Source organism: Uloborus diversus, chromosome 10, assembly GCF_026930045.1.
Source record: "Uloborus diversus isolate 005 chromosome 10, Udiv.v.3.1, whole genome shotgun sequence".
Taxonomy (NCBI): Eukaryota; Metazoa; Arthropoda; class Arachnida; order Araneae; family Uloboridae; genus Uloborus; species Uloborus diversus.
The window spans coordinates 91,209,219-91,236,850 of record NC_072740.1 but is presented as its reverse complement, the minus strand read 5'-3'; the positions used below and the strand labels follow the sequence as shown (position 1 = coordinate 91,236,850).

The following is a 27,632-nucleotide window of genomic DNA, read 5'->3' as shown; positions in this document are numbered from 1 at the left end:
CAACTGACAGAATTTAGTTGAATCTTTTGAAATCCTTTTTGAAAAATTCCTTCACTGTTCGAAAGGTGCTTTTTTACTGAGTGACACAGGCTATAAGTTATGCATGTATGTCTTGAAACTAATTTTTAAAACTAATAAGCTATCTTCGCTACCAGTTTATGTTTCTTACTGTTTTGCTCTTTTTACGTGAAAATTAAATGCGATGATATGTAAATGTCTGGTTGAAAGTCCTCTTCGGGCACTATGCATAAATCGGGGTTCGAGTTATAAGAAAGAAAAAAAGGAATAATGTTGTCACTTTATGAATCATCAAAAACTTTACATGCTTGTAAGGCCGCGTTTCTAAAAGTTGTAATTTTGCAAACACTACGGATTTCCTTTAAGGTTTTATACACATAACAAAATCGAAATGAGAAACATCTGCTAATGAATTAACTTAAGTATATTTAGTTTAGAAAGTTCGTAAGTCAAAGAAAGAGTAATCGCACATAATTACCGTTCATTTAAAGTTAAGAGTAAAAACAATAACGAGCAAAGAGTATTCAATACGAAAGACATTGCCAGAAAAGATGAAAAAAGAAATAAAACTGATTTGGGGAGAATTATTCTTCATGATGACGGTATCTAAGTGTTTAAAACGAAATAATACCTTACAAATATCCCAGTCGAAAATAAATTGCAAAAACAAAAAAGTAGAAGCATGTGAAAGAGCCAGTTTTTCCGCAGAAAACTAGTACAAGAGGTTAAAGGACATCCCGGGATTAAGAAAAACTCACCTCTCAGTAGAATATGCCATGTTCATCCTACTTGCTAATCGGATTTTTTTCATAAAAAAATTCTTTTAGAACATTTTCACAGTTCAATATCTCTCCAAAGTCTTTCAACAATTAACAGACAGGTCTTGTCAACATATCAAGCAGCATGAATAGAAGACGGTCTTTTAGGGGACGATACCCTTGGAAGCTAACCTTACTTGATGTATGCAATATTTTTAACTCAACTTTCCTTTAAATTTTTTTTTTAAATAAATAAAGTGGTTTCCAAGGAACTTTCTCAACATTAAGTGGTAGATTCATCATATAACGAAAGATTATGAAAATTATTGTTTCTTCCCCTATATTAAAACTTTACAGTTTAAAAAAAAACCCTTTAGGTCTCCTGATTTTACACTGCAGCCTCCCTCAGTCTGTAGATTCAGACGAAGAGAGTGAAAAAACAAAGAATATTGAGGAGATATCCATAGGAAAAAAATATGTTTTGTATTAGAGTAATTTTATTCTCATAGTCGTACCAAAACTTTACAATTCAAAGAACCTTTTTTTTTGCCTCCACTTATAGATGAAAGGTCTGATTTCCTTATAGGGAAAATACACTGAATTTTTTCGCATCAAAAATGTGAAATTGCTACCCCCAAAAAAGTGCCGTCTGGGGCGGACTGCCCCCTCCGCACCACCCTAGCTACGTCAATGCACATGGCATCTTATTTCTTGTTTGGAAACATCTTCAGCTGAGAAAAACATGACCACACTCAGGGCTTGATTACCGCACAGGCCTACTAGGCCTGGGCCTGGGGCCCCCTCTTCCTAAGGGGCCCCAACTTACTTAAAGAATTATGCATAGCATTACAAATATACAAAAAATACATACATTTTAAAAATAATAGCCTTCAGGGGCCTCCAAATTATTGTGGGTCTTGGGCCTCACATTTAGTTAGTCGGGCCCTGACCACACCACGCTGTTCCTCTTTTAGAGTGTCCATTATGCTACGCTACCTTATGCATGTTCTTTTCTTTCTAACTATAATATATTAATACAGTGCTTTTTTTTTTCCCTAGGCATGGTAACAGCGCTGGATGATTCAGTTGGAAAAATCTTTCAAGCTCTGAAAGAGAAAGACATGCTGAAAAAGTCAGTAATTGTAATCAGTTCAGATAATGGTGGAGTCGCCAATTCAGGAACAGCTTCAAACTGGCCCCTTAGAGGAATGAAATATTTCATGTGGGAAGGTGGAGTACGGACAGTTGGTCTTGTATGGAGCCCTCTTTTGGGTTTGACAAAGCCTAGGGTGTCAATGCAGATGATGCATATTACAGATTGGCTGCCGACATTCTATCAAGCTGCAGGTTATTAAACATTATTTTTACTTTGTTTGAAGTGACAAGTGATTGCTAGAATAGCAACTTCTTGAAACGGAAGATAAGATTGATTCTTGAACGAAAAATTCTTACATTCATTGCTTGAAAGTATTTACCGAGTTTTCTTTCCTTCTCTCTTTTTTTTAATTACTTTAATACAAAATGTGAAACTTTGTTTACACACTGTAAAAATAATTCAGAAACATTCCTCGAAAATAATTTCTTGTCTTGTTATTTCGTCATTTTATGCTATTTTTCGTACTTCAAATGCGATCTAATAAGGAACTTTAATAATGTATTTGAAAAAGTGCTTAGTTGATTTCAGGGGATTGCAAATTTCGACATTAATATGAGCCTCATACATTTTTAAAAGCAGTGATGAGTATGGAACTACCCGCCGCTTATCAATTTCTACTTGATTTGCAGAATTAGACAGTTACATTGAAACATGTGGCCTCTTTTATCATCGTTTCTACGGCGATACAATTGATAACCATCGATATCTGTAACATAGTATTATTTATAAATTTTAATCAACTCATGAGTAAAATTTTTTGAGGATGATTTAACTTACATGATACTTAATGATGTAAAAAAAAAAAAAAAAAAAAACAATAAAAAAAAACGATTCTGATTTATTCAATGATATTCCCGCTTAATGCCAGTCGCGTCTCTGGCCCCTTTCACGTAAAACTTAAGCAGACTTTTAATAACAGCTTGGTGCTCATTAACACATTGCCACATCTAAGGCAGAAAAGCAAGGAAGTACCATGAATTTAACTCGCCTGCAATTCTGTCAAAGCAACGGAACCCAAAGCCATACTCGCCCGCGTTGGGAGGTTAGACAATATGGGCTAATCATTATTGAGACGAAGCCGATACACTTATTAACTACGCCCAGCTAATCTTTATACTGGTGGTGAAAAATATTTTTCACAACAGTGAGAAGTCTGCATTTATGAAACTTGTAGCAATTCAGGAAATTTTTAACGAATATACTTGATTTTCTCAGGAAGGTGGATAAAAACCTGTAAAACCCCGAAACATTCTTTGGAAATAATCAGTAACGTTTCGGCATTTTTTTTACAGTGAAGATGTCAAACGACGATAATGTTGTATCGATTTATTAACTTACACTGCCATCTATTAAGAATTTTTAGAACTAAACAATTAATTCACACTATTATTGTATATATAATATTTAATTTGCCCAATAAAAAAATATAAAAACTATCCTATCTCTTAAATTGGACCAAATGACATATAGGTGTGAAATTTGATAAGAATCGGTTGAGTAGTTTCGGAGTTTACCCCGAACAAACATCGTGACACGAGATTTTTATATATATACTAGCTGACCCAGCCACGCGTTGCTGTGGCTGAGAATGGAAATAATTTTTTACTCATTGTTTTTATACGATCAAATTAATATTTTTAACAAATCTGGAAAACGTTCCGTTGATTTTAAATCTCAGGAAATTGAGAATGGTCGTTTTTTCCCGAAGTAGGAACTTATTAAATTTAATAAGGAATAAATAAATTTTCTTTTGCAAAACCATTACTATCAATACTTACGTCAAATTTAGAAAGTACACAGTAAAAACAATTCAGAAACAGTCCTGGATAAAATTGGGCAGCTGATGTGCCCAATTTCTACCATTAAGATACCTTTTAAAACCTGAAATGATTTCCGCTAAAATTAAGTAACACTTCTGAAATTATTTCGGAAGCCTCGTGAAAAATTCAGACATCTTCCCGTTAAAAGTCAGTCATGTTTCTGGAAAATTAGAGAAAACTAAGGTAGGTATGCTCTCTTGGCACTTTCCTGATTTAATTAGAAAGTTCCATCAGCAGTATTGCAAACATGGCCAAGTCAAGCAAGAATCGCGCACTGTACTCGCCTGTAATTCTTACAAAAGAACGTCGGCCATACCTATTTGCTTCCTCTCAGCACGTAATCAGCATGGACGGATCATAAGCGAACCGAAACCCATACGCTTTATAAATAGGCTCAGTGAATCTTTGAACTGGAAGCTAGAAATATTTTTCACAACAGTGAGAAAACTGCATTCGTGCAACGTGTAGCAATTCAGAGAACTTTTTGACAATGATACTTGATTTTTCCAGGAAGTGGTTAAAAACCACTGAAATCCTGAAAAGTTTCACGGAAATACTCAGAAACGTTTTTTGCAGTGTACTTTCTTCGTCCAATGGTGCAAAATAACTTGAAGGTGGTAAGTAAAGTATCAGAATGTTGAAATTAAGCATTTACCAATAACAGATTTTGTATGCAGAGTTTATTCATGTCAGCCTTAAGTACAGTTTTTAATCAATCACTTCTCTCAAAATATACTACATAAATTGATACGCTATAAAAAAAAGTGGAATTTTATGGATAAGGTAGATAACATTGATTTCGAACTATTGTTTCTATTATTTTAAATTATTAAAATTGGAAATTATCTTTGTACTAATTTGTTCACAATATTTTTGGTTAATTTGTCTTTTGCTAACACGAACAGATTTGATGGTTTTTGCACACATGAGCAGGTTACATGTAGCTGTACCCATGGGAGAAACACCTATTTTCCAAGTCCAAACCGCCATCGTTTAAGCTTGAGATCTATTTATGGTTATTGTGAAGGCAAAGCGAAGCGGAATATGAAGCCTTCTAAGCTGTGTTGGAGATTCTGACGATATTAATGGAATGCATGGTAGTAGGAAGATTCCTCCTTTATACTTTTCCGTTAAAATTAATGCTTCAAGAACGTTTCCGGTGAACTTTTTGATAACTATACGTGTATATTTGTAACAACCTCGGTGAGTTTTAATTATGGAGAAGTTTATTTGGTGAATTAATTTTTAACTGGAAATTGTGTAGTGTCATTGCTGGTATATCCAGATAATTTAAAATTCAGTTGGAAATTTTACTGATTTGTTCTAATCAGCAATTGTATCGATTGATTTAAATGATTTCAAATTCCCTGGCAACAACTGTAGCATTTAAAAGTTAATTGCGTCTGCATCAACATTTTTTGCTGTCAAAATAGCGCGATTACAGAGTCAGTCATAATAATTAAAAAAAAAAAAAAATTCGGGAATACACTCTCAATTAGTTCACTTTTCGTCTCAATTGCAGTGCTGAAATTGTCTGGCTAATTGATGTACTGTGTATTTTGACACATTTCAGTTTCACCGTTTCCAATACCCAGCAATTGCTTAGAAAATACTTTTATGAATACATCATTTAGCGTTTGTACTCGCATGTTCGTGGTTAATCGCATCATTTCGACATTACGCTATGAAAACGATTGTTTTAAACATCCGTTGATTTCATCGGAATAACTGGTATTGTCTGGCGGAAGTCCCCAGACAGTATTCAGACAATAATACCTAATAGTTGAACGTTGCCTTTCAAATCTTGCATAATCGTATGATGTGTTTCGAATTAAACCTTTTTTCTCATGAGCCATAGTACACTTATCCCAAACTATAATTGCACTCTTTTGCAACACTACAGCCATTCCGCGTTTTTTTTCTTTAATGTTACACATTGCGCTTGGTTTGTTATGAATATCTAATAGGCAACTTTAAAACTGAATGTGCTGTTCGTCTACCACCAAAAAAAAAAAAAAAATTGGAAGCAATGCCTGACGATGCAATTGTCACTGCAATTTTCTGTTGCGAAAGTATCTTTGCAAGAAAAAAACGAAAGAAAATAAGTGTTTTCCGCTTAAATTCAGTAACCTTTCAGACATTATCCTGGAATATTTTTGAAGAATTCAGCAATCTCTTGTCTTGTTTAAAGCCAGTTATGATACTGGCACCTTAAGAGAAGCCTAACGTAGGTTTGATAAAAAAAAACCTGGAATATTCCTGCTTTTCCAACCACGCTCTCAAAGCATTAATGCAATCACAGCCAACGATATGACAGACTCTCAAGCAAGTGGCTCGAATGTAACTCGTCTGCAACTCTTGCACAGCTTCGTGACACAGATATCATTTCGCGCTCTTTGGGAGCGGAGTCAATCTGGAATGAGCGTCCTCGAGCTGAAACCGATACACCAAATAAATACGTTCAGTTAATCTTGATACTGGTAGAGAAAAATATTTTTCACAACAGTGTGAAATCTGCACTTTGTATCAATTATAGAAACTTTTTGACAAATATAATTGACTTTCTCAGGAAGTGAATAAAAACCTGTAAAATCCCGAAACGTTACATGAAAACAATAAGCAACGTTTCGGAGTTTTTTAAAATTATTAGAGTGTTTTTTGCAGTAGGTCAAACGATGTTAGAGTTATATCGATTAATTAAATTACACCGCCATCTATTAAGAATTTATAGAACTAAACAATTAATACACACTATTAATGTGTAATAAACATTTTATTTGCAATTAAAAATTATAAAAACCATCCTATCTTTTAAGTTGGACCAAATTACAGATATGTATGAAATTTGATAAAAATCGGTTGAGTAGTTTCGGAGTTTACCCCGAACAAACATCGTGACACGAGATTTATATATATATAGACTAGCTGACCCAGCCACGCGTTGCTGTGGCGAAGAAGTTGGATTAAAATAAACTTTTACTCATTATTTTAATAGAATGAAATAAACTTTGCAACTTTCTGATTTCTTATAGAACTTCTGTAAGCAGTAATGCAAACATAGCCAAAGCTTAGCCAGAATTGCAAGCAAGTATCGCGAATTTTTACTCAGTAAGGTTCCTCAGTAAACTTTTCCGTCAAAATTGTTGATTTTGATGAAGAAACGTGTACCGTTGCATAATCTAGGTGGGTTTTATCGCGAAAAAGAATAATTTGGTGAGCCAATTTTCAACCTGAAATTGTGTAGTTGCTCTTCTGGTGTATCCAGGGAATTTAAAAATTCAGTTGGAATGTTTACGGATTTGTTTTCATCAACAACTGTATAGCCTTGTTCAGCATCAACGGTCAGTATTTTTTTTCCAGCCGTCAATAATGGCTCATTATTTGCAATAATTGTAGCTAAGACAGCGTCATTGCACTATTTTTTCTCGTTGCAAATCAGTGTTACTAAGTCGGTGGCCTAACGATCAAGTGGCGGCATATCATAATGACTAAGTGGCAAATTTGATTTTGAAATTCAAAAACCTTCAGTCACAAAATTAAAGTTTCATATTCATCTCTGATGTAAAATCTGGATTCGGAGATTTGTGATACGTTTGTTTAACTTTATGAAATATGTCTTCAATCATAAAAGTTATATAGTTTCTCCACAGAAATGATGATTGTGTTGGATATTATGTCGTCAAAAATGTTTTAAACAGTTTACGAATACTGTTTGTCGTTATGTCAAACCTGCATTAGAAAGTGTCAACTCCCAGTGTCTGTGTGCGACCAATAAATACAATTTGCGACATGCATCGTGATATAAGTTAAACACTCGACAATTAACGGTTCGCAAATATTCCTGTATGTTCGGGAATGTTTACCGAAAACAAATGGAAACAAAATATTCACTTTGTTTTGGATGCAGTTTTGTTTTGGATGGAGTTTTGGTCCCAATGTGTTGGCTTTAATTATGCCCGAGATTGATGAATGTTGTATTCTTTGTTTACGTGGCTTCCGTGATTTTCTGATTTTATTCAACACTGTAAAAACATTTAAAAAATGCCCTGAAAAATAATGGGCTGGAAATAGACCCAATTTCTGCCAGTAAAGTAGGAACGTTTTCCACTTAACGTCAGAAACCGTTCTAAAATTACCCTGAAATCTTTCTGAAGATTTCCGAAACCTCTCCGATTCGAAACAATCATTTCACTAAAACCTGCACAGATACCCTAAGTAACATAAGTTGCTAAGGCACATTTTTCGACTTACCAAGAAAGTACCAAAATAATAATCGCAACCATAGCCACTGCTAAGAAGGACTTGCAAGCATGCACAAAGAATTTTATTTGTTTGTTACTCTTGGAAAGTTACGGAATCCAGAGACTCACTTGCTCCTATTGGGAAATACGTCAATCTGGACGGGCCATGAAGAAGGTATTGAAGTCAATTCTCATCACTAAAATTCATTAACCTTCCTGGAAATTATCCTGAAATCTTTTTCATGAATTCAGCCATCTTCCTCTCTAAAAGCCAGTCATGTCTTTGGACCCCCCCCCCTCCAGAGAAAACTCAGGTAAGTTTAATTCAAAAGGTTGACACCTTTCTACTTTTCCAAGAAAGCGCCAAAAGTATTACTGCAAGCATGACAGAAGGTAAGACATAATTGCAAGGAAATTTCTATGAGACTTACTCGCCAGCGACTCCTGCAAAGCTACGGAATCCAGAGGCTCATTCTCTCTCATTCGGAGCTTGGACACAATACACGAAACGTAATCTACTTGAAGCACGATACACTTAATGAATATACTCAGTTAATATTTAAACTGGGAGTTAAAAATATTTTTCACAACAGTGAGATGTCTGCATTCATGACGTTTGTATCAATTCAGGAAGCGTTTTGACGCATATACTGGATTTTCAAAAGACATTGTTGAAGACCTATTAAATCCTGACACATTCCACGGAACTAATCAGTGACAATTCGTATTTTTTTACAATTCATGTAAAATAGCGTGGAACATTAGTAAATACTTTTATTTCTGAGAGTCGGACTTACACATTAGTTTTTTGACACAATGTAAAAAAGCGTTTTTGGTGGTTGAAGTGCTCTTCCTAAAAAATTTCTTCGGTAAAATATACTCGTTGGTCGTTTTCGATATTTCGTTTTGTACAGCAAGATTCTGGACAGAAGGATTTTTTTCGTATATGTGGAAACTAAATTATGCCAGATAGCTTCGTTGCTGCTTATATAACTTAATCTCTCATCGCGTTATTTTGCCATATTGGTCCATATTTCGCACATAAAATGCGACCTGATAAGGACCTTTAATAACGTATTGGCGAGAGTACTTCATGGATTTCTTCGAACGGCAAAACTCGACATTAATATGAGCCTCATACGTTTTTAAAAGCAGTGGTGAGTAGGGAACTATCCGCCGCTTACCAATTTCAACTTGATTTGACATTTATATTGAAAAGTGTAGCCACTATTCTCATCGTTTCTACGGCGATACAATTACCATCGATATCCGTAACATAGTATATTTTGCAAATTTTAATTAACTTAAGAATAAAGAATTTTGAGGACATTTTACAGCGCCATCTATTAAGAATTTATAGAACTAAACAATTAATTCACGCTATTATTGCGTAATAAACTTTTAATATGCAATTAAAAATTATAAAAACCATCCTATCTTTTAAGTTGGATCAAATTACAGATAGGTATGAAATTTGATAAAAATCGGTTCAGTTGTTTCGGAGTTTACCCCGAACAAACATCGTGACACGAGATTTTTATATATATAGACTAGCTGACCCAGCCACGCGTTGCTGTGGCTGAGAATGGAAATAATTTTTTACTCATTGTTTTTATACGATCAAATTAATATTTTTAACAAATCTGGAAAACGTTCCGTTGATTTTAAATCTCAGGAAATTGAGAATGGTCGTTTTTTCCCGAAGTAGGAACTTATTAAATTTAATAAGGAATAAATAAATTTTCTTTTGCAAAACCATTACTATCAATACTTACGTCAAATTTAGAAAGTACACAGTAAAAACAATTCAGAAACAGTCCTGGATAAAATTGGGCAGCTGATGTGCCCAATTTCTACCATTAAGATACCTTTTAAAACCTGAAATGATTTCCGCTAAAATTAAGTAACACTTCTGAAATTATTTCGGAAGCCTCGTGAAAAATTCAGACATCTTCCCGTTAAAAGTCAGTCATGTTTCTGGAAAATTAGAGAAAACTAAGGTAGGTATGCTCTCTTGGCACTTTCCTGATTTAATTAGAAAGTTCCATCAGCAGTATTGCAAACATGGCCAAGTCAAGCAAGAATCGCGCACTGTACTCGCCTGTAATTCTTACAAAAGAACGTCGGCCATACCTATTTGCTTCCTCTCAGCACGTAATCAGCATGGACGGATCATAAGCGAACCGAAACCCATACGCTTTATAAATAGGCTCAGTGAATCTTTGAACTGGAAGCTAGAAATATTTTTCACAACAGTGAGAAAACTGCATTCGTGCAACGTGTAGCAATTCAGAGAACTTTTTGACAATGATACTTGATTTTTCCAGGAAGTGGTTAAAAACCACTGAAATCCTGAAAAGTTTCACGGAAATACTCAGAAACGTTTTTTGCAGTGTACTTTCTTCGTCCAATGGTGCAAAATAACTTGAAGGTGGTAAGTAAAGTATCAGAATGTTGAAATTAAGCATTTACCAATAACAGATTTTGTATGCAGAGTTTATTCATGTCAGCCTTAAGTACAGTTTTTAATCAATCACTTCTCTCAAAATATACTACATAAATTGATACGCTATAAAAAAAAGTGGAATTTTATGGATAAGGTAGATAACATTGATTTCGAACTATTGTTTCTATTATTTTAAATTATTAAAATTGGAAATTATCTTTGTACTAATTTGTTCACAATATTTTTGGTTAATTTGTCTTTTGCTAACACGAACAGATTTGATGGTTTTTGCACACATGAGCAGGTTACATGTAGCTGTACCCATGGGAGAAACACCTATTTTCCAAGTCCAAACCGCCATCGTTTAAGCTTGAGATCTATTTATGGTTATTGTGAAGGCAAAGCGAAGCGGAATATGAAGCCTTCTAAGCTGTGTTGGAGATTCTGACGATATTAATGGAATGCATGGTAGTAGGAAGATTCCTCCTTTATACTTTTCCGTTAAAATTAATGCTTCAAGAACGTTTCCGGTGAACTTTTTGATAACTATACGTGTATATTTGTAACAACCTCGGTGAGTTTTAATTATGGAGAAGTTTATTTGGTGAATTAATTTTTAACTGGAAATTGTGTAGTGTCATTGCTGGTATATCCAGATAATTTAAAATTCAGTTGGAAATTTTACTGATTTGTTCTAATCAGCAATTGTATCGATTGATTTAAATGATTTCAAATTCCCTGGCAACAACTGTAGCATTTAAAAGTTAATTGCGTCTGCATCAACATTTTTTGCTGTCAAAATAGCGCGATTACAGAGTCAGTCATAATAATTAAAAAAAAAAAAAAATTCGGGAATACACTCTCAATTAGTTCACTTTTCGTCTCAATTGCAGTGCTGAAATTGTCTGGCTAATTGATGTACTGTGTATTTTGACACATTTCAGTTTCACCGTTTCCAATACCCAGCAATTGCTTAGAAAATACTTTTATGAATACATCATTTAGCGTTTGTACTCGCATGTTCGTGGTTAATCGCATCATTTCGACATTACGCTATGAAAACGATTGTTTTAAACATCCGTTGATTTCATCGGAATAACTGGTATTGTCTGGCGGAAGTCCCCAGACAGTATTCAGACAATAATACCTAATAGTTGAACGTTGCCTTTCAAATCTTGCATAATCGTATGATGTGTTTCGAATTAAACCTTTTTTCTCATGAGCCATAGTACACTTATCCCAAACTATAATTGCACTCTTTTGCAACACTACAGCCATTCCGCGTTTTTTTTCTTTAATGTTACACATTGCGCTTGGTTTGTTATGAATATCTAATAGGCAACTTTAAAACTGAATGTGCTGTTCGTCTACCACCAAAAAAAAAAAAAAAATTGGAAGCAATGCCTGACGATGCAATTGTCACTGCAATTTTCTGTTGCGAAAGTATCTTTGCAAGAAAAAAACGAAAGAAAATAAGTGTTTTCCGCTTAAATTCAGTAACCTTTCAGACATTATCCTGGAATATTTTTGAAGAATTCAGCAATCTCTTGTCTTGTTTAAAGCCAGTTATGATACTGGCACCTTAAGAGAAGCCTAACGTAGGTTTGATAAAAAAAAACCTGGAATATTCCTGCTTTTCCAACCACGCTCTCAAAGCATTAATGCAATCACAGCCAACGATATGACAGACTCTCAAGCAAGTGGCTCGAATGTAACTCGTCTGCAACTCTTGCACAGCTTCGTGACACAGATATCATTTCGCGCTCTTTGGGAGCGGAGTCAATCTGGAATGAGCGTCCTCGAGCTGAAACCGATACACCAAATAAATACGTTCAGTTAATCTTGATACTGGTAGAGAAAAATATTTTTCACAACAGTGTGAAATCTGCACTTTGTATCAATTATAGAAACTTTTTGACAAATATAATTGACTTTCTCAGGAAGTGAATAAAAACCTGTAAAATCCCGAAACGTTACATGAAAACAATAAGCAACGTTTCGGAGTTTTTTAAAATTATTAGAGTGTTTTTTGCAGTAGGTCAAACGATGTTAGAGTTATATCGATTAATTAAATTACACCGCCATCTATTAAGAATTTATAGAACTAAACAATTAATACACACTATTAATGTGTAATAAACATTTTATTTGCAATTAAAAATTATAAAAACCATCCTATCTTTTAAGTTGGACCAAATTACAGATATGTATGAAATTTGATAAAAATCGGTTGAGTAGTTTCGGAGTTTACCCCGAACAAACATCGTGACACGAGATTTATATATATATAGATAGAAGATAGATAGATATATATATATGACGCAACATTATCTTATTTTTCTTAAATTATTTAATTAAAAAAGCTGAACAGTTTGTTTGAACGCGCTCATATAAGGAACTACTGGTTCAAATTAAAAATTCTTTTTGTGTTGAATGGTCCATTTATTGAGGAAGGCTATAGGTTACTTTTTCAAAAATCAGATTAACCGAAAGATTTGTTATTGAAATATTAAATGTTTAATTAATTGCTTAGTTCTATAAATTCCTAATAGATGGTGGGGTAAGTTTAGTTCTATGAAATCCCAATAGATGGTGGGGTAAGTTAACTTTTCGAGAAGGCGTTGGCCGACAGTGTCTATAGCTGCGAGGAACCATGCCCCAGCGAACAGATTTTTGAATGTGTTTTTTTTTCTATGTTCAAGTACATAATTTGTTTTTGTAGGATTTTTCTATTGGGTTTAGTTTTCCTTATTTTTTCAACGTTTGTTTCTGTTCTTATAAGTTGAAGGTAGTTACATATCTAAAGTAAATAATTTGATATGTCGTATTATTCAATTGTGATTGTTCTTTATAACGTTTTCATTGTAGCATAGTTTATTGGGCGAAACACTTCAAATTGCAGGGGAAAAAACCAGCTTCACTCGCTAAAGAGCTGGGTTACGGTAGCGTGGTTGCTTGGCGGGTTAAGCGATGAACTATGTAGTTGAAGAATTATTTTGAGTTTTAAATCTATTGTTCATCTTTTTATGTGTTTTGGAAATAGTTTTAAATTCCAGAGAGACTTTAATAGGTCGTTTGAAAAGGTGTGTACGCATTTTAGTTGAAGAAAAATAATCATTTAACATCAGAAAGGAAGCGGGGGGAGGGGGCGTGGATTTTTAAGTTCAACGGACTTCCTTTAACTTCTTAGCACGGGAATCGTCGAGCGGGTACTGCTAGTAATTAATAAGAAAAATAAGACAATGTTACGTCATATATTTTTTTTACAAATCCTTTTTAGCATTTTCTAGTATGTTCTCTAAAAAGTACCCTCGAGATTTGCCTCATGGCTGACTTGAACCTGCACTCACTGGATCACCAAGCCCGCACTTTCAGGTTAAGCCATCTTATATATTATAATCTAAATTTTCCCGTTTCCATAATGTTTTTTATTGCTGCTCCACTCCTATTGTTCATAGCGAGATGTTATATAGATTTCCTCAATGAATGAACTATTCAACACAAAAAGAATTTTTCAATTCAAACCAGTAGTTCCTGAGATAAGAGCGTTCAAACAAACAAACTCAACTACTCTATATTATTAGCATAGATTTCAGACATGAAAACCCTGGAATGTATAGTATCAATCAAAGGAGATTTTGTTGTTGAGTGCCAACTAGGCTGGCAATTTGGGGTGTGCTGCTTCACTTTTCCAACTGTATCATAACTTGGTGTGAAGTCCGACTTCCACAGTACACCACATGCCATAAGGACTCGTTTATAGGATAGGCAATCATTCACAAGACAACAACGCATTCACACAAAGAAAGGATAAGGACAGGAGAGAGAAAGTACATCCATGCCCAAGCTGGAAATCAAATGTGCAAGCTGGACTGGGACCTCCTCACTTCAGTCAGACTCCTCTGACCACTAGACAAAGCGGGCAGCATCAAAGGAGGTGCAAAGAGAATTTAATTCAATAGTTTAGTTTTACTACAACGTAAAATAGTGATGGGCTTGATATTTGCACAGCTGATAGAAACAGAGGACAATGTTTTAAGTCATTCAAATACCATGTTAGCTTTAGAGGCATTTGAAAATTTTTAGAAGCAGTTGTTGCTCTAATAATGGGGTGAACTTTTCAGGAGGATATTATGAGTTTCATTGTGGATTGATGAAGATACAGATCTAATAAGATGAAAGATGACAGGGCCTGATTAAGATATAGAAAGGGCCCTAGGCCAAACACTTTTTTTTTGGGGGGGGGGGAGGTCCCCAATATTAAAACTTTACGTTTTTAGCCATGGGCTGAAACAATTTTAGCCATTTGGGTGCCCCTTAATCAGGGCCGGATTAAAACAGCGAGGGGCCCGTAGCAAATGTTTCCAAGGGGCCCTCGTTTTCAAATGATATAGTAAACAATATAGCACTTCTTCATGGAGACGGGAGGTGTACTTATAACATGCATGAATACATAAATGTGTTTACGATAGTTATGATCCCCTTCTATTGCCCCTCGTCTTCCGTTACTACATGATTTTAACTTTTATTCCAAAAACGCAATTTTTGGACGATATAAAGGAAGGAGGGTCCGGGGGCTTACCCCGGGAAAGATTCGATATTTTAACTCTAAAAACTCAATTCTAACGACTACGGATCATATTAGGAAGAGAAGATTCGGATGCCATTATTTGGAGAAATTGTAGTCAAAGAACGCGATTGCATCCTATCTTAGGTAAGATCAAAGGAAAAAATTTGGGTTCACAGCGACTCTTCAGGCATTTTTTTAAAATTGTAGTCTTAAATAAAACTGTAGATTATCCTTAATGATGTTGTAGAGGGAGGAAAGAGTGGTGTTCAAAGAGGTCCCATTGGAAAATTTTTGAATTTATTATCTGTAATTAATATAAAAAACAATTTTAAGCAAAAATTCTTGAAATTATATACTCTGAAATGGTGTTTTTTTTACGTTCTTTAGTGATTTTGGGGCGGAGTTCGCGAAAGCCATCCCCTGGAAATTTCTCGAAAGTGAAGTTGTGCAAACGTGATAGAAAGGTCATCGCGGGTTACGTTTCGGTATGAGATGGGGTTCAGGCACTCTCCGAGGCAACCCGGAAAATTTTCCAAGTTTAAGTCTTAAAAGTACATTTTAGACCATTGTTAACAATGTTGGAGGGGGAGAGGTATACTCCCAATGGGGGGGGGGGGAGTTTTTCGAAATTACAGTCCAAAATACGCATTTGTAGGCCACTTTATTAGAAGACGTTATAGGACGGGATCGGGTTCGAGATTACACCCATGGACATTTTTCGAAACTGAGGTTCCAGAAAGCAATTTTAGCGGGTTTTCGATTATGTAAAACAATTTTCTTCCTGAATTTAAAGTTCGAATAAAAAAAGTTTTCGGCGTGATGCAAAAGAAAGGGGTTAGGTTCGGGGCATGGGTGGCAGCTTTTTAGTCCCCCCCCCCCACTCAAGGGAAAAAATTAAAACGATATTTAAAGTCTTTCTTCTACACATAATTATTTTAGTTTATCGAAAAATAATATTCTCTTAACAATTCATTTATTTCGCTCGGCATAAGTGTGAAGTCTCAGAATCCGTTTCTTTTCTTCTATCATGATCTCTTAATTTTGCTGATTGTTGTTTACAGTGCCGGATCTACGGGTCGTGTCATGGGCGAAAATTTTTGAGGGTGATAAATTGACATTAAGTTAAGTAGCCAAAAAGAGTTTAAGGATGACTAATAATTACCGTTTCAGGACTCCAATTTCGAAAGCTTTAAGAAGAAAGCACTTTTAAACAATTTCTGGATTGTAACCCTTTTCCCTCTCTTGTCTAACATCACCAAAGAGAGCCTTAAAATGTGGTTTTAGGATTTGTACTTTAAGAATTTCATCATCCTCCTTCTCCTGCTATCAACAAAAATTGCTTAAATTTGAGTTTTTAGAGCCAAAATTCCGGAGAGCGCCTTTTATTATTATTTATTAATTTCAAAAAAATTCGAAAGGAGAATACCCACCTCTAGTTCCCTAGCTTCTCAACATTCGGAGGAAAAGGCTCCAATGCATAAAGATAGCCTGCGTGTTGAAGATTTCAGTTTCTAACATTTTGCGAAGCAAACCCGTATCCCCCCCCCCCCCCCGATAACGTCTCCAGTGATAATCTAAAACCACGGTTTGAAACTTGAAGTCAGAATTGTTTCTGGGGGAGTTCAGACTCTCATCCCTTTCTCTAATTTTCCCACATAGCTTGAAATTTTGTTTTCATCTATACCATGGGTCGATCCCTCAAACTCTTTCCTCCCAAAGATAGCCTGAAGTTGACTTCAGTTTTAAGCACAATTTCAGGAAAGAACGCCTTCTCCTTTCCTCTATTGTTATGAAACAACCAAATTTTTTTTTTCTTTAAGGCTTGAATAGCTGAAAGTTTTAGGACCCTAACTCCCTTAAATTTCCTAAGATACATTAAAATTGACTTCATTTTGAAAAAAGAAAAAAAAATCCAGAGAAAACCCAATTCTCCGTTCTCAAATATTTGCCTGAAATTGTAATTTTTAGGTTAGTTTTGAAACTTTTCTGACCCAATGGAGCTTTTTCTCCTTCCACTAAGAAAGATCAACTAAAATTGCGTTTTTTAGGCTTCAATTGGGAGAAATTTCTGGAAAGCAATCTATCGAAAAAATAAGAATTTAAATTTACCTGAGCATTTAGAAAAGTTAAATATAAATAAAAACAGAAAGGTAGAGAGATTCAAACGGGTTAAAGTACGGAAAGTAGTTTTTTTTCTGGAATTTTTTCTCACGGCGCGGGGCCCGTAGCATTTGCTACTTCTGCTCTATGGCTAATCCGGCCCTGCCCTAAATAGTGGGGGCCCTAGGTTATGGCCTATTTGGTCTGTTAAGTAATCAGACCCTGGTTTGGACCCATAACCTGTTTCAGGTTGCCTTTTTAGTTTGAGTGAATTCAGTTTAGAAGAGCTAATATTTCTGTTTTAATATTGAGTGTCAATTATTTTAAAAAATTGTTTTTTAGGTGGAGATTTGAAAGACTTGGGAGAAATAGATGGGCTGAATATGTGGCCTGTCATGATGAGTGAAAAGATGGACTCCCCGAGAGAGGAAGTACTTCTGAATATTGATGCAATAGAACAAACTGCTGGCTTTAGGAAAGGCGACATGAAACTACTGGTTAGTCTTTCACCTGTAAATGACAGTGACTGGTATGGAGCATCTGGTATTGAAGAAAGCAATGTCACGGGTTCAATGGACGATTGGGTGTGGAAAAACGGAAGTATAGTCAAAGATATTTTGATGGAAACAAATCAGTGGCTACTTACAGAAAATGATACTTGGCGAAATGATGCTATGATAGTTTGTGGAGAAAACTTCCTTCCCGTATCAGGAAAATGTGATTTTAGTGAAGGACCTTGTTTGTACAATGTAACAGACGATCCTTGCGAATACAGAAATATTGCAAAATTAAATCCAGAAGTAAGTTGGAGCTAATTTTTCACTTTTCTTTCAGATTTTCCCTCTTTTAGTTGTAAACATTTAAAAAATAATATCATTTAATAGTACAAGCACCATTGTCTACGTTAAAACCACAGTAATACTTTGCTAAACATCCTTGAGGAGGGAGGATAGTACACTACATGGTAGTACTGTAATGAAAAAATAAATAAGTAGCAATCGAAAGAGCATCGTAAAACATGTTTCTGGAAGCATAAATTATTTTTTCTAGTATCCCCGTTACCAAAATATTAAACTTGAAAGTTTGTTGAAATTTTAGTATTAGTTGACAAATTTAACGACTTTCAGTGAGGGAAGATATCTTCACACGATTTGTAGATGCAGACAGGGAAAAACAGCTAAAACTTTTTTCATTATTACACTATTTGTGCGACTCTTTTAAGAAAATTCCATATTGTCAGTTTATTTCTGGGTAATGTTCCAGGATTTCACGGCTTTCCACCAGCCTTTAGTGAAAATAGTATCTTTGCGAAAATGTTCCCTGAATTGACAAATTGCATGAATGTAAGCTTCTCACTGCAATGAAAAATATTCTTACCTACCGGTGGGAAAATATATTTAGCGTCTTTATTAAGTGTTTTGTAATCTTGATAAGAGCCCGTCAAGACGGACCTAACTCCAAAGTAGGGTAAAGGCCTTCTTGGTTTTTAATGATAATTTCGACTGCAAAGAATATTTTTTAAATGCAACTAATTCTTTGTAGAAAAATTTAAATTTCTTAGTAGAATTACAAACACTTATTTAACTGGACAAAACTCAAAAGATATTTTATATATCCTATCTGCTTGGACCTGGAACTACCTTTTATTTATTCTTTTTTAGAAGGGAATTCATAAACTTGCATAGCAAAAAGGGGTATGAACTGGATCAGACTAGATACCTCATAAAACCAAATACCAAGCACACATGTTTTCTAAATACAAATCAAGATACTTCACGGATGCAAGTCTAAATCAAAGACTTAACTTGATAATAACATATTTTATTATGATGATAGGTCTGTGTGAAAGCAGTTCTATTAGTACTCCTTTTTTTAAAAATTCAATAAATCTCCACTTATTTGTTTTGTCAAAATAATATAATTTGAAGGGTGACTCAATTATTAAACATTTCAGATAGTCAACTCCATATTAGAACGACTGCGGGATTTGAATGAGACTACACTTCCAGCTCAAACTAAAGATTTGGATCCGCTAGGAGATCCCATTTGTCACAATTTTGCTCATGTACCTTGGATGGATGAAGAGGAAGAAGCAACATGCGTAATCTCTTTATGAGGATTATATATAAATGAAAATATTCATTTAAATTTGACACTGCCGAATAAATAATGCCACTGAACTGAAATTAAAATGGTAGTACTTCTTCATTTTTAATTCTAAATGTTCACTTTTTCAGCAGGCATCAAATGAAATTCGAAAACTGCATGGCAAAGCTATGCTAGTGTATGTCATTATTATGATACAGTTTTGTTCTTTGAGAGATTCTATTTAAACTCATAGTATTCAAAGCTAATTCCTTTATTCATACGATCTGTCGCAGAAGTACGCTACTGAATTCAACTGATGGGGGAAAAAATTAATAAAAATAAATAAAGAAAAATATGGAGCCGCAAAAAAGATTCAGCATTACTTTGCACTGCCTTTTTTTTCTTTGATAAGTACAGATCTGGTTTGCTAAAATAAAAAAAAATATGTTTGCCACATTCAATCATATATAATATTTTTCCAAAATGTTTTATTTATTTATTTTTTTTTTATTATTTTTTTTTTGCGACAACACAATGACTTGCAATTCTTTATCAAATTTCATAAGTAGGGCATAATATTTATGATTGTTTTCACAGCTTTTGGTGAAAAATAACAAGAAAATTCACATTTTAGTTATTATATGGAAAGGTATAACTTTAGTCGCCTTTTCTCATGACTTTTTATATGAGCACTTACACCACACAGGGTTTGTTTCTCGTCCCCACTGTCCCCTCTGTTCTACAAGGAACTTCATGAATTTTTACTGTCATTTAGTATGTCCTCCTTTTCAAGGAAAACATTTTTCTGTTGCTATCTTTACTAACATTGTAGACCTCTACTGGGTTGCTTATGGGAAGTCACAGACCTTGAACACTCCTACTATGTAGTGAGCAGGGGGAGAGTATTACGATTTAAAAATTAGAGTCCTGGTGGACTGAACTATTTCTTCAAATAAAAAAGAAATTAATGAATTCTGTGAAGCACTTGAGATGAAGATTTTAAAAAAATTTTTAGTACATTTTTATCAGTGTTAAAATTTCTTTTTTCAAATTCCTTTTTAATGAATATGAATATAATTATTTTCCTTCAATTTTTATTAATGTTCGAAAACAGGTAACATTCATTTTTTGCTTTTCATAAAATGAAACAGAAAATAATGAATAAAATCAACAACTTTATGCAAAAATACATTTATTACATTTGAGTTAAAATAAACAAGTAAAAACAACTTACAGAATTTTTTTCATTCTGAGTAGAATTCTAGTTTTCGTGTTCTTAATCATATTAAAGCAATTGATTCATGAAAACATGCAAATCAAGTTGAATGTTTTGATTTCACTAATTAATAAGCTCTTGCCATTACATACAACATGATTTTTCACACTGAAAACACTAATTACACTCTTAATTCCTAACAATTTTAATAACATATATGTGATTACTTCAGAAAAAAAGGGCGAAAAGTTTTTTTTTTTTGCTTAAGAAGTAGAAAAAGCTTTGATTTTATAAATTTTTCTACTCTGGGAAAACAAACATGTTTTAAAAGAATCAGTTTTTTAATCATCAGATTCCTAATTTAGAAATGCTTAAACATGGTTTGAATTCAAGATTTCAATTTTTTTTTTTTTTTTTTTTAAATTACTGCTAGTTTAATTGGATATACTAACCTTTATGGGACATATGGAGCATTTATATTTTGAAATGACAATTTACATGAAAATAACAAGAAATATAATTTATTTTGTAAGAAAACTTAAAAAAGTTGTTGAAACAAAAAGATGCAGAAAGATTGTGAATTGAAAACAACACATGTGCTCTTTTGCTTACACATGAAAAAGTAGGTTGATGTTATTTTTGAGCAGTTATGAAAAGCAACTTCTAAACATATGTTATTAGTTATCTATATTACTTATTTCTTAAAGAACTGACAATATAAAGCATACTGAGCAAAAACTCAATTTATTTTTTGAAGCATGGAGTTTTTGTCGATAATTGGTGTTTTTTTTTTCGCCAAAAAGAAAAATATGTAATTTCATAAATCTGGAGATTGATATTCGCAGAATCCTGCCAATTAATGGAATAATTACATGCATGAATAATTAAAATTATGTCTCAGTGTGCAAATTTAAAGTCCAGGAAGAGTATAACTTAAAAAAATTCCTCTCTTTTTGAGAAATTGTGATGAAATGAAATAAGTGGATTTCCTATCAGACATTTTTAGTAATTTTGATAAGTGCTGTACAGTGTACTATCTCTTCCTTTTAAAGCTTGATAATACGGCTTCTGTGTCTTCTATATCTGGGTCAATGTCCATTGAATGATGACACACAGTCACATTGTCTTCTGTTTTTTGCTTTTTTACTTTTTCATTCTCTTCATGCTCCTCTTGCAGCATTAACATTACTGGATCACCCGCAGATGCATTTTTCTTCATGTAACCCAAAATGTTCTGCTTTAATTGCTTGTATCTGAAATGTTAATGTTTAGGACAAAACTATAGGAATTCTAAGGAAATATTGCATACTTTGCAGTGTACACACTGCTAACTTTGATTCAAAAGCAAGATTAAAGCAAAAAAAAAAAAGAACATATATTTCTACAGAAATATTGCTAGTCTTTTTTTATACTGCATGAAAATATTCCTTGTCATTTTTCGAAAGGAATAAAATTCATTTTAAAAGGGAGTTAATCATACAAAACCAGAAGAGACCATAAAAGTGAAAAATTGCCTGAAAAAAATCACTTTCTAAGGATGAGATGGAAGATGGGATGAAAAGAAAATAGTTTTACATTTTTTTTTGACATTTTGAATTAAAAAAAAAAATCAAATGCCATATTTTAAAAATCCCTCCACCCCCCAATTTTCCATAATGTAATGATTCTTTTTAAATCTCATGCAAAGCAAGAAAATGTGCTTGACTAAATTTTAAGGCGTATTTTCAATTTTCAATGTTTGACGCAAACTTTTAGGGGCGTTGAAAATATCTCTGGACATATATATGAGTGTATTATGTGCTTTATATCCAGTGTTACATTAAAATTATGTTAAATAGTGGTGACAGAAGTAAATTTTAAATAGCTAAATACATAAATTTCATAAACTTTTTCATTTCTTCTTCAACTTCTCCATTTTCCAGAGATGTGATACCAACAAAAACACCATAAACAAATAGAACAGCGAGTGGGAGACAACCACACCCAGAGCCCTTGGTTTCAACTTTATTACTAGTCCCAATACGATAGTTGACACACGTGTAACGTCAGTTATGACCAGTGTTGGGCATTAACCAATTATTTTTTCAATTGCCTTGTTAATTGATTAAAAGAGTTAAAAACTGTTTTATGAAACAATTGAAACTAACAATTAATTTTATGTATCAATAGGTACAGTGCAGGGTTTAGAGTCAAGAGTATCATTCAATTTCATATTTTCGTTCATTGCTCATTGCTTGCTCGCCGCGTAAACTAGTCTCGTCTAGGCAAGCTTTTTCCACACGTAAATGTTTGTGTTTTAAGTGTTTTAAGTTTGTGTAAATCATTGTTTTAGTTTAATCCATAACAGGGGAGGTGAGAGAAAAGGACATAACAGGGAACGTGAGGTCTCAGAGACCGCTCTGTTCTACTTATTACTTTTTTTAAATCATATGCCTAATTAAGATACATTTCTGAAATTTCTCTCAGATGTTATTTAGACTTTTATTAGTAAAAAAAGTGTTTGAATTTTTAATTGAAATATACCTTTTCTGAGGAAATTTCGCCAGATTCATAAGATGTTTTGAGAAAAGTCATATGCTGCAGTAAATAATTTATTGCTCGTAATAAAGTTACTGTTGAACATTGATCTTTTATTAGTTGCTAACATGTGTATTTAAATAGATAATAATATTGTGCCCATCCAGGGTTCATGTCCCAGGTAAAAACCACTAATTTTTTTAAGAGTTAGTTTTAATTAAAATTCACAAAACAATTGACAATTAATTAATTCTTAACTGTAGTAAACTACAATTAACAATTAATTAGTCGTTAATTGTAATTTTCCAATTATAATTGATCAATTGTTATTTGTTGTGGTTACATTTACCAATTAATCAATTGTTAATCTTAAATTGTTCATGCAATTAAAATTTTCCCTATTCTGGTTATAACCCCTTCAGAAGGTCATTCTGGCTGTGCTAGTGCAGTAAACCATGTTCTCAATAGCCAATTGTAGCTGCCAGCACAGATGTGAGTGAAGGAAGGACAAGAGAAAAAATCCCTCTTAGAAATCAATGCACTCTAATTGAGAGGAGAAAAGGAAAAAACAAAAAAGAAATAAAAAATGGACAGAAATAGATCCTTGACTGCATAGATTTGTTTTCGGAACATTGAGTTTCACTTTTCCAGTACAACATTGCAACAGGCTATTAATTTAAAGTATACACAGGTTTAGTGATGACGTCAAGGGTTTCCAGAAATGCAGGGAAGTTTCCAACTAAGCGTTGCTAAGGTAGAAAGAATGAATAGGGCTAGAGCAATATTTATCTGATGGTTCTTTGCCAATTAAATGCTTTAAATATTTTTTAATGTATTCAGTAAGTTTTATGTACTTTTTTAGTGGTTTAAAGTTACATATAAGCGACCTGTATACCTTATTTGACGAGTATCAATCATTTTTACATGTGAATTAATTTTGATTTCGGCAAAACATAGATTTATGTGTTACAAGTTTTTTCTCTAGAGTTATGCCCACTTTTTATAAATGTCTTTTTCTTCTGGAGGGAGGATAAGCATTGCCCCTTTTCCCGCCTTCGGACAAGTACTGTATTTCTATAAATTTGGGGCAATTTCAGCTCGACGGTTGGAGCAGGACAACGCAAGTATCCCTATGCACTAGAATGCAGAGACATAAACCCTAAAATTTATCTTAAAAAAGAGTAATGGTAGTATACAATAAAAGAAAATCAAGTGCAAAGGGTAAAAAAAACACATGGTTCAGTTTGCCTATTTTACGCTGAAAGGTTGAAAATTAGGGCAATTCTTTTCGGCAATTTTTACTAGAACTAAAAGTAAGCTTATAATTTAAAACATTATCAACATTTAAGAATTCAATACATTTTAAAATGGAGTGAACATTTCACTTATATGCAGGAGAGGAGAATGTTTAGAAACTTCAGCAAAGGATATTTTTAACCAGTGCCATATATATAAAAAAAAAATAAATGTCATGTTTAGGGTCAGGTTGCAGAAAATTTTATCACACTGGCGGCTTGAAATCTTGGGAGCTCAACTTTCATTTAGCAGTTCTTATGTTCTGGTGCTTTTGTAAATTTGAACCCAGTAGCTTTTGTGTATCATGAATATTAACTCTTGAGGAATTGCAGAGGAGAGCATTCATCCTAGATTTTAGGATGCCATAATTTTTGAACAAAAATAATTCAAAAGCTCGTACTTCGTAATTTTATTGTCAAAACAGCTGTTTCTAATGGGTTACAGTTGTGGGCATAAATATTGCAAATACCTTGTTGATATGCGACAAACATTATATCTGTACCTGGAGGTAAAGTTTAGTGCACTATGTATTTAATTTGAATTGAGATTTGAGCACCAACATACTCAACTTTTTATACTATGATTTTCATCAGCAAATATTTATGTTATGAGTTCTTAAACGACAATCCAGGGAATCAAATTATTACAAAATAAAAACTTTAAACTCATCTTCTGGCATATTTCGCTCTTGTGACTTAAGTGCTCTTTACCTTCCCCGTACAGATATATACATTGAAGGGCTACAAATAGGCTATATTTGCAATCTCATTAAATCCCTTTTCCATTTTTTATAAAAGTCTGTAACTTGGGGAACCAAACATAATTTTTATACATGGGCACATATATTCTGTTGGGTTTTTTCATTGACAGGTCTGTGTGTCGAGTTTGAAGACAGTTTTAACAATTAGGATTTAAAACGGTATCTTGGAATTGAAAAGGAAAAACTTACTTTTGGGTCCTTAACTTGTTAGTAAACTTTAATTCTACTCCATCTTTCAGTGCTGTAATTGCAATTTTTGCTATGTTTTGAGCATCATCCATGCCTGAATGCAAACGTCCTTCAAATTCAATTCCTAATTTTTTCAATATATCTACAAGACGCTTCTAAAATTAAAAAAAAGGAACCTTTTAATCAGAAGAAATTGAAAGTTAATATATTAAAATCAATCTTACACACACACACACATATAACTTAAGTAAAGGAATTTAATATCCCATCTAAAATATTTCCTTGGCACATAATAAAATTCGCAATGTCGCACTTTTCAAACTCAGAAGTTGTTTGTCAATATGGAAATGCAGGATGATCAGTACAATATTGCATCTGAAAAGTATTCTGTAAAGCAATCATATTTAAAGAGCTATTCTGCTAAAGGGTCTTTCTTTTTCAATAAAAATTTCAGTTCTTCTGCAAAGAGCACACACAACTGCTTATCATTTAATAATTTATAAAAAAAAAATAAATAAATAAAAGTTAATTTCAGACTTAAAAGTGATATATTAATGTTCTTCGTCACAAAAATAATGAAAAATACTCAATTTCGGATAGATAAGCCGCCCTATGGTATATGCCACATATACAGTTATTGACAAATTGAAAACAAAAGTTCATCAGATAAGCCGCCCCATCGTCTATGGCGCAGAGGAGCTTATCAAACCATGGTGCGCACCCCCCCTCCCAATATATATGGATGCAATCATTTATAATAGTAAGAATGAAACTAACAAGCGACTACATTTAATAGAGTACTGAAAGTGGAGCAAACCTTGTGTAAAAAGATCAGAAAATGCTATGGTTATGGAAAAAAATAGTGTTGCCACACATTTACACTTGATTGGGTGAAAAATTTTCAAATCATTGTGTCATTTTTTTTAAAAAATTCATCAAAACAATTATTATAAGCTGCATTATCAATAAACACTATTAAAATATTAAAAACAAGTTAGTGATTTCTTCATTTTTCAGCTTTGTGAAACGTATGTACTATCACGAATCTGGCAACATTGGAAAGAACAACTGGTGAAATCCTATTTAAGTGCCTAGTGCAAAGCAGTTTAATAAGAGCTGAGAGAAAACCTGTTTAATATGGCAATTTGAGTGCTCTCAGGGGTCTGTCCAGGATTTTTCACAGGGTCAGTTTTTTTTGTGAAAAATCAAAATAATTTTGTGAAAAATGAATTAATTTTGTGAAAAATCAAATAATTTTGCAATTTTTTTTTTTGTTTTTCTAAAAGCAAATTTTAGAATTTAGAGATGGCGCAAACTGCATCATTTCAGCTTAAGTTGAGTTTTCCTCTTGTATGTCGAGAACATCATTCTGGAGTCTTTTTCTAGTATTTGGCGGGGAGGGGGCGCATCGCTCGCTCAAGTATCAATATTTAACTACCATTCTACATTATGTTAAATTATACTAGAAATATTTCTGTATAGTATTTAAAATAATTGTAACAAAAAAAATATAATAAAATAAAATTCAGACAAGGGTTCATCATTTAACGTTTTGACTCAAGGCACTCTTAGAAAGCACAGAATTTCGTTTAAAACTTATAAATTCTGTGATTTTAACAAAAACAAAAAGGGATTTTATTTGTTTACCTCTTAACAAAGCGTACTAAACATCAAATATTCAAAAAATCAGATTCCTATAGCGGATGCAAAGAGATCGCAATTCTCAAAGTGAAGGCAGTTAAGTATAAAAACAGCTTGTAAAAGAAACATTTTTGATAAAAATATTTTTAAATTGCATTTTAGAGTCCTATTATAAACATTTCGTTAATATCTGTGGACACAGTTGAAGCAAAAAAAAAAAAAAAAAATAAATAAAATAAAATAAAATAAAATAAATAAATAAATAAATCAGGGGCAGAAGTGATCGACTTGTCACATATAGGACATTTTCCACAAAAAATATAGGACAAATATAGGACACATTATATGAATAGTTTCGCTATGAAAAATAAAATAATACATACATATTATTTATTTATTCTTATCAATGATTTTGTTTAAAAAAAAACCTTAAAAAAAATTATAACTTACACCTGAAATGACTTTCCTGTAGTTGAAAGAATAATTTTTGAAAAAAGTGTACTTTGTAGACAAAAAAAAAAAAAAGAACAAAGTGAAATTTATTGATAATTAACACAGCAACTCACAATTTTTGCAGGGATAGAAGTGTCTCAAACATAACTTATATAAATAAATAAAAACCGTCTTTGTATTGAGAACTAACAGGAAATAACCAATGCTTTGTAGCACAAACATAGATATTTTGTTCTCTAAAATTCCACGAAAAGAAAAGATTGCAAAAAGACTATTATAACATTCCGATCAGAAAATGCACTGAATACGAAAATATACCCGCAAAAAAAAAAAAAAAAAAAAAAAAAAAAAAAAAAAAAAAAA

The 27,632-nt window shown here is 33.2% G+C and overlaps 2 protein-coding genes across 3 annotated transcripts in view; one reads left to right on the top strand and one right to left on the bottom strand.

Annotated features, from left to right (window-relative positions):
* LOC129231382 (arylsulfatase B-like) overlaps positions 1 to 19,283 on the top strand; it is a 101,106-nt gene extending 81,823 nt beyond the window's left edge. For both annotated transcript variants that reach the window (XM_054865680.1, XM_054865679.1), the window contains exons 8-10: positions 1,836 to 2,123; positions 17,452 to 17,909; positions 19,064 to 19,283. In XM_054865680.1, the coding sequence (XP_054721655.1) occupies positions 1,836 to 2,123; positions 17,452 to 17,909; positions 19,064 to 19,225 (908 nt within the window). In that variant the 3' untranslated portion in view covers positions 19,226 to 19,283. The remainder of the gene's footprint in view (positions 1 to 1,835; positions 2,124 to 17,451; positions 17,910 to 19,063) is intronic.
* Positions 19,284 to 20,383: 1,100 nt separating this feature from the next.
* Positions 20,384 to 27,632, bottom strand: part of LOC129231510 (3'-5' exoribonuclease 1-like) — a 51,746-nt gene continuing 44,497 nt past the window's right edge. Inside the window, exons 7-8 of the mRNA XM_054865843.1 lie at positions 25,176 to 25,330; positions 20,384 to 21,666 (exon numbers count right to left, since the gene is read on the bottom strand). Coding sequence (XP_054721818.1) covers positions 21,447 to 21,666; positions 25,176 to 25,330 — 375 coding nt within the window. The 3' untranslated portion in view covers positions 20,384 to 21,446. The remainder of the gene's footprint in view (positions 21,667 to 25,175; positions 25,331 to 27,632) is intronic.